The 13,707-nt window shown below is 35.4% G+C and overlaps 1 protein-coding gene across 2 annotated transcripts in view; it reads left to right on the top strand.

Moving 5' to 3' along the window:
• The window catches only part of LOC142334571 (uncharacterized), a 59,771-nt gene that overhangs the window by 27,177 nt on the left and 18,887 nt on the right, over positions 1-13,707 (top strand). For both annotated transcript variants that reach the window (XM_075382703.1, XM_075382702.1), the window contains exon 11: positions 458-726. In XM_075382703.1, coding sequence (XP_075238818.1) covers positions 458-726 — 269 coding nt within the window. The remainder of the gene's footprint in view (positions 1-457; positions 727-13,707) is intronic.

The raw sequence follows: 13,707 nt of genomic DNA, 5'->3' as shown, positions 1-13,707 counted from the left end.
AATTTGGGAGGTGATTCCAGTGGTGTTGTTCAGATTTTCTGAAAATGGTTTCCAAAGAGAATTTTGGCATTATTGTCTATTTTTTAATTTCTGGTGAAATTTTTTTGATTGTCAGTTTTTGGTTCATTTTTTGAAATTAAGTTATAGGTGCTAGTGTTATCTCAGGGTGTTTCACTTTTTCGAAGGTTATTTGAGTGCAGTTTCTAGAAGCAATTCACTATTGGACATTTCTATGGAGTTAAATCCACAAAACCATTCCTAAACTGATATGTTTCCTCTTTATTTAGCTTTTTTTATTGGTAGCATTAGAACACGTATGCAAATCAATCACAGCCATTTTCTAGCAATCAGCCAGCTACCTTTGTGTTTTTCTCGTGTGGTGCGTATTAGTAAAATGGCTCCGATTCAAGTTTCAGAGTTTGAAGATAGCTGACCTCAGTGAGTTGATCCATTTTAGGCAGGAACCACTTGCCGTTACGCGGAAGCCTCCCCTCCCTACAAGCAGCGTCGTGAAAACTGTGCCGAAACCTAAAGAAGAGAAGGACTTAATTCCAAGTAGTTCTCGTAGCTCTCATGAGAAGAGTCCGTCCCAGAGGTTTGGGTTACGCAACACACTTGAGCTCGGTCGTGTGCCCACTCCCGAGATGGGCGAAACCGTTAACAAGGCCTCATCTTTCTATCCCAAAAGTAGACATCATTTGGATCGGACTACTGTAATAAAACCAGGTGAGCAAAGAGTTCACAGCAGAAGTAGGAATCCGTGGAAAACTTTCACACACAAATATATGAAATTACATGCGCAAAATATTTGAATAACGCTTAAAATAGTTGAAAAAAATTATGAAAGAAACCATCTACAAAATCAAGCACATTTTTGAACGAACCTTCTAAAATCAAAGCGGAACGCCACACACAACCTGCTGGTTTTTTCAATTGTATCAAAACTATTCCAAAAGCTCTTAAGTTTGAAGATACTTGCTTCAAATTATCTTGTGCTTAAATCGATTTAAAAAATGATTAATGTACTCGTGGATTTTTCAAATGCAAGCTATACTTCTGGCAATTATTATGTCACTATTAACTGTATTTTCAAAATGCCTCTGCACTGAAGATACCTGTGAGAAATTAGATCATTGATTTACCCTTTAATTGTTTACACTTTCAAGTCGGTGCCAGTGACGTAAATTGGTTCACCCATTAGTCTAAGTTTTGTATGAGATATGTGCTTATAATGCCGTATAAATGACTTCATTCACTAATGCGCCCAATAGTTACTTTATTGTCATAAAAATCATTCTCTATCGTGGTTTCATGAAATATAACTACGCTAAATATAAACGCCTAGCAGGATTGCTACTTCAGGACGTGAGGGACATTCAGATGACACTAACGGAAAAAAATATTCAATTTTTTATTTCATTTATAGCCGCGATAGCTGAAGCTATTATTTATAGCAGCGATAGCTGAAGCTATTATTGGCCTTCTCTTGGTTTTTTACGACTCGAAGAGAAGTATTGGTTTTCTTAAGGTTTTTTTTACCGGAAGTACTATTCGTTCAGTCGATGTTTTGACCTAAAAGCGACAGTAAGTAAAATTGCCGTGTGAACAAATTTTTTCTGAGCGAGAGAAGTTTTTTGATCATGCGCTGCGTTTATTGAATGACTTTTTTACTTTGAAAAGTAGTTTTTGACTGAATGGCACATATAGATAACCGTTTTTAGCCATTTTTTCGTCCAAGTAGCCAAGTTTTTTGCTTGTAATTTGGTTTTTGTAGAAATAATTTTTACTTGATGCTATATTGAGTTTTAAACCTCGGAAATTGATACCACAGTGTTTGCAGAGCCTGAAAATGCGTTCGAAGTTCAAAATTGGCACATATTTCTTGATTTTTGGCTTTTTCTGGTATTTGCTCCTTTTTGGATCTTTCAGCCGTCTTTTTTGTCAAAAATTGGTTAACATAGTGTACTCGTGTACTCAACGCTTCTTTCTCCCTCGATGTATTTTTTTAAATAAAATTGAACACATGCTAATCCGATTTTGGTAAATTTTTTCCAATATGTTTTATTTTGGTTTTGATTACTAATAGTCCTCTTGTGCAACATGAGGGACTTTGGTTTCGTTTTAATCAAAGTTCAATCTTTTTTAGCGTTAAGTATTTGAAAAAACAGTTAAAATTTTTTTTCATAAAAGCAGTCTCAACATTTTATTGATCATTTCGTTGCAAAATGTTTGAATGTTTCGTATGTTCTGCTCATTTTGGTTCTGTTCAGTTGGAAGGATCTTTGTGTCCGATGACTCGTTGTCTCTTCTGTGTCTTGAATGCTGAACAATGAAATGTATTCGTTTTTCTTGATTTTTAATTTGCTTATTAACTTTCAAAGACAAGAATGTCTTTTGTTACTGTGTTCTTAAAATTTTGTTCATATTCTTCAGATTTTAGTTTTTATCATTCTACTTTCGTCCTGGCACCTACATTTATATTCGTTTTTTTGATTTTTTCAGTTGTTAAAAAATTGAATGATTTCAGCTTTTTCTTAAATTTTTGTCATTTCTTTGGTTTGCAATTGATTTCATTCAACATAAGGCAGTACTGAGAGTTTCCTAGAAAATTTTTTACCAATATCACCACTTGTTGCTGTTTATTGCAATTTTCTTCAGGACTTGGTATTGTTATTAAACGATTTTTTGCCTTTGAATATTATTCTGTTGCTTATGTCTTCTATGATTAATTTAATTTCTGAGTCAGTATGAAATCATGTGCTCTGGAATATATACATAAAGGAAGAAGTATGTGTTGTTTGTGTCCTGATTGCAGTGATTAGAGTTTTTACTGTAGTTGTTTTCTAGTTCTTAAATTTGAGCATTCCTTTTAAAAAAGTTTAACTTAGTTTCTAAGATTTTTATATTCCGTTTGCTTTCGTGATTTTTTGAGGCTAGAATCATGAATTATTTGAGGAGAATTGAGAGCCCTGTCAGTTTTTTTATGCTATCAGTGCTTTGACCATAAATAATTTGGACTTTTTTAACGTTACCAAACGATTTCAATAACATAAGTTTTTGCTGCATTTTGTTTCTCTTGATGACAGTAGTTTAATTTTCACAAACTTTTACTTCAGACCTGGGAGTTAATTTTTTAATGGTTTAATACAAAAGGTAATGGCTTCAGCTCCAATTACAGTTCGTTTGTGAAGTTATGATGCTTCGAGTTGCTTCCGGAATTCTTCTGGCTATGTTTTTTTTATTTCGTCACGATTTTTGTTCAGACTATATGACGTCACAATCACTTCAAATCTGCCTTTTGTTCATTCTTTCATGCAATTTCAACTGAATTGCGTGCGCGACGTCATTTCTCACTCTTAGGGGAGCGAGTTTTGTTCAATCGTGTGATTAACTTTTTGGTCACACGTGACTTACCTCACTCTCAAAAATGTATTCCTGACTCTGGAATTGACTTTTTCTTTACTTTTTTCAACGAGATAATGTGAAGTGAGTGTATATCACTTTAATTGAAGGTTATTTAAGAGCAGCTAATAGAAGAAGCAATAAGTTATACTGATTCTCAATCAAAATTTCAAAATCTATCTTAACGAAAAGACTAGTTTTTTAGTCTGTCTTTTTAAATCTTTTAGACTGCAGATCTACAAAGCTATTGCGGCTAATTTTTGGCAATCTGCCAGCTGAGTTTTTCCTTAATTATCGATGATCAACCATTTTGTCTGACAAAAATTTTGCCAAGTCTGTTTTGCAACAGATTGCGAACAAGTAATATGTCGATTATTCAGATGATTTTGATTTAGCGTATCTCAACAGCAATCCAAGCGCATATCTTTTTCGGATTGGCACGACTGAGTATTGGATGAGTTGTTTTTGTATGATTTTCTGCTTTTTTTAGTTTATTGACATCTGTTTTTCTTTAAAATTCATCGAAAAAACAACTAAGATCTTTTATTTCAAACTGCTTCCTGGCAACCCGTTCAAGTTTTCTGTACTTCTAATCTATCGACCTGTTTCAAAGCGAATTGACGTTTACTGACTTGAACTCAACTATTCCAAATCAGTTTTTAAAAACTGAATTAAGGTTTATCAATCTGAAATGCTTCTGTTAAAGTTATTCAAAGACTAGGTTCTAAAGTTTTCTGGTTTTCGCATACGGCGGTGTTCATTTTTTTGTTTTGACAAAATAAATGAAGGAAGCATTAAAAAGAAGTAGAATGATATGCAAAGTTTTTAAGATCTATCACGTCAATTATTACTGTAAAAATTATCCATAGCGTTTTTAAAAGTTTCTTTGTGTTGTTAGAGCCTAATTGTTGTGATAAACTTATTAAATAGTTTCAGAGATGAGCCAGCGAGGCATGAAAATAAACATCTAAAGTCTTTATGGTTCTCATTGTTGGAGCGAGCTGTTTGTATAAAGCCATCAATTTTTTACCGAGTTGGCAGAGGAAATCTTTAGAAGGAAACATATTCGCGCGACCCGGATTGAGCTTCAACAATTGCATTTCTAAATTGAAAAACCTGCAACATCTTCTGAGTCATGGAAGCCTAAATGGAAGAACAGATCTGATTATTTGGCACGATATCTTGAGTAACTCAATCACCCCACACAGAACCAACAACAACACCCCACAGAGCACTGATGAGCTGATAGCAACATTAAAGATTTTCCGACAAAACATTAAAGCCATACTATACAATAGACGTTTCGGCACGCCCCAATTATTCGATAAGCTCTGTGAACACAGGGTTTCTCTTGTTATTTCAGTTCAGAAACATCTTTTGTCAAGGAGAAAACAGAAATCTCCGTGGTTTGTCCAAGAAATTCAAAAAGTCCACCCTGACGTAAATATTGAAATCAATTTTGTAAATATCATCTTGGCACACGAGAGTAACCTTAGGAAACTAACTCTGAAGAAGCGATCTAAGGCCAGAAAAAGAAAGTCAGAGAGCATCAAACAGAAACAGAAGTTACGAAAACTGGCTCAGCAACCGCGGGACCAATCAGAAAAGGCAGATGATCTGTAAATAAAGTGGCAGTTGCAAGTGTTGTATATTGTTTGTGCATTCAAGGTGCTTTTTCCTTTACCTTTTTGTAAGCAGTCTTCCCGGTAGCTTTTGAGTTTTTCTTTACTTGGAGCGATCTGGGAGTTTGTTTGCAAAGAGGATTCCACTTTAATTTATTTCATATTACTTTATAGCATTTTGTCATTAATCTTTATATACTGTAGCACTGTAGCCATTATCTGCGCATCTTCATATCAATAGTCCTTCACGCAGTCAAAAATGCAAGAAAATAATGAGACAGTTGACAATTCAGAGGAGTGTTTTACCATTACAGAAGAATGTGATAATACTGAGTTCCCCCAACTAAAATTTAGAGGCCAGACACCTCTTATTAAAGGAAACAACAAACGCTGCCGTGTGTCCCTGAGTCCCGAAGAACTGTCGAATGAAAACCGTGTAAATAGTTCAATAGAAGCTGGCATCCAGAAAGCATTAGAAGACCTGATACCGACCATTGTCCAAAAATTGAAAAAAGAATTAAGTGAAACCATCAATGCTATTGTCGAAGATAAGTTCAAAACCCTCAGAGCAGAGCTAGAAGATCACAGCAACTTCGAGCGACGGAAAATAGAACTAAAAGCACTATCTGAGACAGAGTTCCTCCAAACGTATAACCGACGAGACAACATTAAGATACTCGGGCTTCCAGAGCAATCCGCAGGGAAGGAAACATACGAGGAGACCAGCAAAGCGGTGGTCAACTTAGCATCTGAAATTGGAGTCAAGTTGGAGGAAGCAGATATTTCAATAGCACATAGACTGCCATCGAAAGGTCATATCAAGCCCGTCATTGTTAAATTTATTCGTAGGTCAACTAAAATTGCTATGCTCAAAAAGAAGAAGATCATTCCATCCAACCTGAGTGCCAAAATCTACGAAGATATTAGCAGAGAACGATTGGTTTTTGTCAATTTGATGCGAAGTGATATTCGAATCAACGCAACTTGGACCAGAGAGGGTGCAATTTTTTACGAATGGAAACCAGATGGCCTTGTATATAAAATAAACGGATTATACGAAGGGGGTGTAGATCTCAGTTACAACCTTGAAGATGTAATGCGTTGTTTCAAAAGAACGCCTTTTTCGGGACGGCAAGCCAATAACCAAAGTCAAATGAATCAGCCCTTTCGGATCGATGTTGGGTTCTGACTATGACAAACTAAATAAACAAACTGTAAATTTAGTAGATGTGGATGAGCAGTTTGATGCAACAATTCTTCATTTGAACGTGAGATCCATTAGGAAACACTATGCGGAACTAGAATCACTTGTTTTTAGTTTGGATGCTCAGCCTCATATCCTGTGTCTAAGTGAAACCTGGTTGTCAAATGATGACAACATAAATAGTTACTCGATAAATGGTTACACCCAGATAGCGGTTAAAAATAGAAATGCGGTTAAAGGTGGAGGTGTCATGATTCAACTAAGAAACTCTTGTAATTTAGTCAAAGTTTGTGAAAGTCCATTCGAAGAGTCCATTTTTGCTGAAATTAGAATACATAACAGAAAAGTTAATCTGATTGTTATTTATAATAAACCTAGAGCTAATAAGAAAGACTTTTTATCTAAACTCGAAAAGTTCCTTGAAACACAGTGCTACTCTGCATGTCCAACGGTTATATGTGGTGACATAAACATAAATACGCTGGAAAATAACCAGTTGACCAGAGATTACAAAAATCTAATAACCGCAAACGGATTCGAACTAGCTCCAGAAAGACCAACACGTGTTGTGGGAGACTCATCCACCTGTCTTGATCATTTCATTTATCATAATGTCAAACAACCAAATTGGGATGTACTGGAGCTGCAAAATTTTTCTGACCACTACCCGATTATTTTAAAATGGAAAATTTATGGTGAAAAAACTGCAGACCTTGTCAGTTTTAGAGATACGAGATTTCTGAAAAATAAAAATCTGAGGGAGATTTTTCAGGTTGACTTGAAAACGGAATTATCCAAGGTAGAAACGGATATAGTTTTAGCCCCTGATGCGTCGATAGCTTTTGATGTCTTCAATAAGGTTTTCTTGTCGGTTGTAAATGTTTACGCGCCATTGACACAATCAACAAATAAATACAAAAACCTGCCCAATTGGTTCAATAATAAACTTAAAAATTTACGGACGAAAAGGAACAAAGCACATGAAGACTGGATGAAAGATAAGTCAAACTTTAGTGCTAAAGAAAAATTCAAAGACGCGAGATTGCAATTTGAAAAGAATTTTAGACTAACAAAAGCCATGTACTACAAGAATAAGTTCACACCTTTTAAAAGGGATAAACGACAAATATACAATATGCTAAATGAGCTCACTGGTAAAAAAAATGAAAGCAAAAAAATACCAATACTCGAGTCATGCAGGAATAACGTTGAAAATCCTTCATTGCGGGATAATGCTGCGGTCTTTAATAAATTCTTTGCCAATATTGGTTCTGAGATAAGTAAACATCTCAATGGAGATTTTGTATGTCTGGTCCCCAAAGCGCAACAATCTATGTTCCTCTTTCAAGCAAAAGAGCGTGAAGTTTCTGAAATAATCAATAATCTGGAAAATAAGTTCTCAAGCGGTGATGACGATATAAGTAATGTCCTAGTCAAAGTCTCGGCACCTGTGACAGCTAGGTATCTGATTTTTCTAATAAATTTGTCGATGAACAAAGGTGAGTTTCCGATAGAACTGAAAAAAGGAAAAGTTATACCAATGCATAAAAGCGGGTCTAAACTTGACGAAAATAACTACCGACCAATATCATTACTAAATGTGTGGAGCAAAATTTATGAAAAAGTTGTTTACAAGCGCGTTTATTCCTACCTAGAAAAATTTTCGTTACTATACTGTAAGCAATTCGGATTTCGGACTAAACACAGCACGGTTGATGCTCTAGTTGAGTTCACTGAGAAGGTAAGATTCAACAGAACCACAAACGAAGTAAGAACTTTTTTTCTTGATCTTAGTAAGGCTTTTGACACGATTGATCATAACCTACTCATCCGTAAATTGGAAAACTATGGAATAAGAGGTAACTCTCTTAATTGGTTCGAATCTTATTTAAAAGGCCGAATACAGCGAGTAAAGTTAAATAATGTGTCATCTGGATGGGAAGAAATTGTTTGCGGTGTTCCACAAGGCTCAATATTAGGTCCTCTACTGTTTATTATATATGTAAACGACATGCCTCTAGTTTGCAGACACTTAGAAGCTATACTTTTTGCAGATGATACAAACCTTTCTGCAATTGGACTACACTGCGTGGATATCGAGGAAGATATTAAAAAAGTTAACGATTGGCTAAATTCCAATAAATTAGTAATGAATGTATCAAAAACAATTCAAATGAATATACGAACTAATAAAAAGACAAGCGATTCGGAGCAAAGATTCTCTCTAAACTCTGCTTTCATTGAAAATAAACCAGTATGTAAATATCTAGGTGTTACCATTGACTCGAAATTATCCTTCCTTAGTCATATACAATCCGTAAGAGAAAAATTAAGCAAACAGTCCGGTCTTGTGTCGAAACTGAGACATTTTGTTCCTAGGGCTCAATTAATTGATTACTACAAAACGTGCATCAATCCCGTTATTCAATACGGTGTCCTTGTTTATGCATGTTGCAGTTATACATCACTGCTACCTATCTTCACTTTGCAAAAAAAGATCTTGAAGTTCATCTACTTCAGAAGGAAAAGCGATACATGTGAAGATATTTTCGTCAATAACTCAATTCTTTCAGTTTACGAATTGCACCTTTATGAGTTACTAAAATTTGTTTTAAGAGCTTTGAATGGACTTCACAGTGAATCTTTTTGTAAGGACATGTTTTCCTATAACTATTCAAAAGTCACAACGAGATTGTCAAAATCAAATCTAATAGCTCAACCAAAGTGTCGAAACAAACTTGAGCGCTTCTCAATAAAATTACGGGCCTCTAAATTGTACAATAAGTTAAAAACAATAGGCATAATTCCATCTGATCTTGATCTAAATTCTGTCCAGAAAGTAACAGACTTCTGTCATCACCTCAAAAATTCGTGCCTCGTCTGTAACAATGAACTATCTAAATTCGTATTTAGTTTGTAGTGTGACTTAGCAGGAGCTCTTCTCGGAGATCAACAGGCATCGGACCAGTTAATTACTTAAGTATTGATCGCTTTTTTGGGACACGAAGTAGTTGATCACTGCCTGGGGCCCAAAGCAGCTCATAGAGATGTCTTCCCGGCACAGTGGTTTCTACTTCTGGTCCCAAATTCACCCAAAGCGCCAAATGTTTTGTTTTTATTGGCGCGAAAGACTAGTTCCCCTGCTGTGACGTGGTTTCAAGAGCTTTTATCTGGGTATTGTGCTGCCCGTTTTAAATTTTAATTCAATTTTTTTTTGTTTATAATAGATTTAGTAAGGTAAATTACACCAATCTTTTGGTTTATCCCTTCCTCTTTTAACCTTTGGATACTAAGCATGTAAAGGTTTTAAGAATGCTGACGATGCATTTGCTAGACGTTTTAGGAATGCTGACGATGTCGTTATGCTGGGGGTCATGTTGCGCATTTTAACTTATGACTCAAATGGTTTTAAAAGATCAAGGAAGTCAATCTACTCTAATCATTAAGTTTATCCTTTCGTTACTTACCATTTTGATACTAACAATGTAAAGGTGTTAAAATTGCTGCTGAGCTTGATTCAATGATTCTAGCATTATACCAGGTTGCTGCTAATTTAGTAATATTTGTTGTTAATTAATAATTTTCCGTCTGTACTATTTACGCTGTGTAAAATTTACTTCTTGAATTCTTGATCTATCGCCTGGGCAAACTGAAAAGAAGTTCACAGTGACTCGTTGTTTGTCCCTTCCATCTGTAAATATTGTTGATTTTACTAGTGTATTGTTAATACGTATGAGATGGATAAATAAATCTTCTTCTTCTTCTTCTTCTTCTTCTTCTTCTTAATTGTTTCGAATTGGGAAAAAGTAGTATTGGAGGTTGTTTTGGTAAGATTGTCTAAATTTTTAATCAATTTACTACTGTTTGTCTTCAAAAGCTATCGAAAAAACATTTGTGGGTCATTTATTTTAAATTTCGTTCTCGCCCCACGTTAAAGTTATCTGTACTAGTCTACTGAACAGTTGCAAAGCGAATTGCCGTTTCCTCTGCAAAGCACAGCAGTTTTTCCAAATGAGATGTTTTCCCGAGATTATAGTAGACCAAGACTCAAAATGGCATACATATTATGAAATTACAAAGTTACGCTATGGTGTGTGTGTGCGTGTGCGCGTGATCTGAAGTGTTTGCATGTGTGTGTGCTGATTAGAATAAAAAATTGACTTCATTCAGTAATGCGCCCAATAGTTACTTTATTGCCGCAAAATATATTCACTGGCGTGGGTTGGTGAAATAGAACTACACTAAATATAAACGCTTAGCAGGGTTCTGCTACTTCAGGACGTGAGGGAGATTTCGATGACACTAACGGAAAAAACAATTGTTCTATTTTTTTATTTCATTTATTTTCCTTATCTATCGATGTTCAGCCATTTCGTCCGATAAAAACTTTGAACAGAATGCTAATAGGCGATTTGTAGATTATTCAAGTAATTTCGATTTAGTTGCAAAGCGAATTGCCGTTTCCTCTGCAAAGCACAGCAGTTTTCCAAACGAGATATTTTCCCCGAGATTATAGCAGACCTAGACTCAAAATGGCGTACCTGTTATGAAATTATCAAGTTACAATGTTGTGTGTGTGTGTGTGTGTGTGTGTGTGTGTGTGTGTGTGTGTGTGTGTGCGTGTGTGTGTGTGTGTGTGTGTGTGCGTGTGCGTGTGTGTGTGTGTGCGTGTCTGTGTGTGAGAGAGAGAGAGAGAGAGAGTGCGTGTGTGCATTCGTAATCTGTGTATATGGGTTTGCATGCGTGTTTTTTTGCTCGTGAGATTGCTATCTCGTTCGTGTAATCTTGCACACGCACAGTTGCTTATTTTCAAAGTAATCACTGATGCACATAAATGTACACGCGTGATATCACACATGCACGCAATCCTATGCATTCTCAAAAGACATGGTGAAAATGGCAGACGAAATATAAGTTATCGTTTTCGGACTAGCGAATCAGATATGAGAAATATAAAGCTCTTGTTTCTCATTGGCTATGCGTTGAGAAATAAGCTAATCGGCTACCATGTTTTAAGTGACGATTTGCAGGCTAAGGTAAACTTTTCATAGAAAACACGCCACGCCAAAAATACCAATGTATTTTTGTTCGTGTTAATCCCACGATCGGTTGTGACAGATTCATATCAGGTCACACAGATCATCGAGACATGGTCGTGACTCGCAAGGCATTAAATTTTCTTTCAACAGACAAGGCAATGTTAATTTTCAGCTAAATGAGTGAATAATATTATAAAACTGGTAAGTTTTCAAACAATCCGATTGGTTTAAAGCGTCTATAATTTGACACTTTTGTTGGTTGACACGATGAGCAGTCGCATCGCCGATATGTACACCTTCATATACACACGTACATGTGTGCCGGTAATGCCATCTCGTGCACGTGTCCTTGAGCAGTTGTCGTTTCAACAAACAGAAGTGCCAAAATACTAGCTTTTCAACCCATCTGATTGGTTGAGAACTTACCAGCTTTATAATATTTTCCGCCCAATCATAAACACTCGCCAATACATGTCAATCAATTTGGCACCCTCCAACTTAGTTCAGACACACATGTTAGAACTTGAAAACGTGCAAAAGCGGGCGACAAAATGAAAGCTTCCTCTGCTCAAATGAAAGCTACAGAGATAGATTGATCAACCTTAAACTTCTACCCCTGTGTTTTTATGCTGAACTATACGACCTACTATCTCTTGGCAATCACGAGGGGAGAGTATGACACTACCTTAGATCTACAAGAAAAGCTCCCTGAAGCCACTCGACAAGATACAAGAGGCGAATTCGAAATTCCGAAAAGTCGCTCACAAAAAACCGACAACTTTTTCCATAGAACTAAGTCTCTCTACAACCTAGTTATTAGAGTATACAAAGACTACGGGCAATACCTAAACAAGCAATCGTAGCTGAGGATTTACTACAAGTTCTTCGAAAAACCCTTCACCGAAAACATTAAATGCACATGGAGAATACTCTGCAGATGTGGACATTGCAATCCCTGAACAAAATAAAACTGAACCATATAAACTGAATTTGAAACACGGGTGAAAACCCCTGAGCAAATACTCTAAAACTTTATCTACTATTACTACTACACATGTGTTCCCACCGTCGATTCTATAGAGACACATGCACGGACACGCCATACATAATTTAATGTATTAATGGAATAAATTTTATTTTCCAAGCAAAAGTGATTTTAAAAAATATGGAAAACTGCTCTCCCTTTCTTGGAAGTAAGGGGAAGTAAGTACTTGGAAGTAGGTAAAAATTGGAAGTAACTGTGAATACAGCTACAGAAATTTACAAGCACGAACCATTGTTATCTTTTATGACGATGCAGTAATATTTTGATATAAATACGTAAATTCAATTGTTTTAACCATTACAAAAAGTCTGCTCAAACTTTTACACTTTCAGAACTACGTTGTAGATATGTGAATAAACGGGTCCCTTTTTACTAGTGAAATTAAGTTCTGAAACTTTGTTTTGATCTTTCGTTTTAAGAACACTCCTGTAATTCGATCATTTTGCTATTTACTTTCTTCTTAAATTTAGTTTGTTTTTTCTTTCGAGATTTCCATTGTAAGTTTTTCCATTTTCTCGAGAAATTTTTGATTAGTGATCGGTCATTCCATTTAGTTTGGCAACTGTTTTTGTTTAAAAACACTGGAAATTATCGGAATTTTCTCATCTCAGATTCCTTATTTAGTACATTGCTTTTTAGTTTTTCCAGGAAGTTGTTAATATACAGTATGAAAATCAGGGACCCGACGACTGCTCCATGAGGCACTCAACGCTAAGTTTACACCAAATCTGAATGTTTGAATCTGTGTCCAACGCATTCCTTTTTCTTTTAAATAGATATGATTGTTGCAGAGTTTTAGATCCCGTGGAAAATCCGAACTTTAAATTTCTTGAGAAAATGAGGTGAACGCTTTCGCTAAATCTGTAAACACTATTTATTTCACAAAAACAAACTGGTTTTTATTGATTAGCTTTTAAATACTTTAGCAAGAGTGTTTGTCTCAGAAATTGATCGGTATTTTTGTGATTTAAGTGTATCACCATTTTTCTAAATTGGAATTACATATGCCTGTCTTAGCATATCTAGAAAAACACTGTTGGAATTACAATTGTTCATTGCAAGCTGTAAGTATGTTCCATTTGATTTTGATACATTTGAAGACCAAGCGGGAAGAAATCCAGGACCTGATGTTTTCTTTGTTTGCTTGTCAGTTATTTCATATAATTCTTTCTGATTATAAATTTGAACGAAGCATATTTTTGTTTGATGCGAATGTCGGAAATTCAAAACGTTTGCTATTGTGGTAAACATAAACTGAAAAACTTTCTTTTTTTCTTAGTGACTTTTTTTTAATCAAGTGTCTTTTGATAATAACGTTTATTTTTCCGAGTTTTGGGATTTTCGTTTTTTCACATTTTGTTGATGTTTTGTGTTTATAAATTCTTATTGCCTGTT

This window comes from Convolutriloba macropyga, chromosome 2 (genome assembly GCF_964194025.1).
Source record: "Convolutriloba macropyga chromosome 2, txConMacr16.3, whole genome shotgun sequence".
In the NCBI taxonomy this organism is placed as follows: Eukaryota; Metazoa; Xenacoelomorpha; order Acoela; family Convolutidae; genus Convolutriloba; species Convolutriloba macropyga.
Note: the sequence above shows the minus strand (reverse complement) of the source record. Positions and strands in the feature narration are given on the sequence as shown.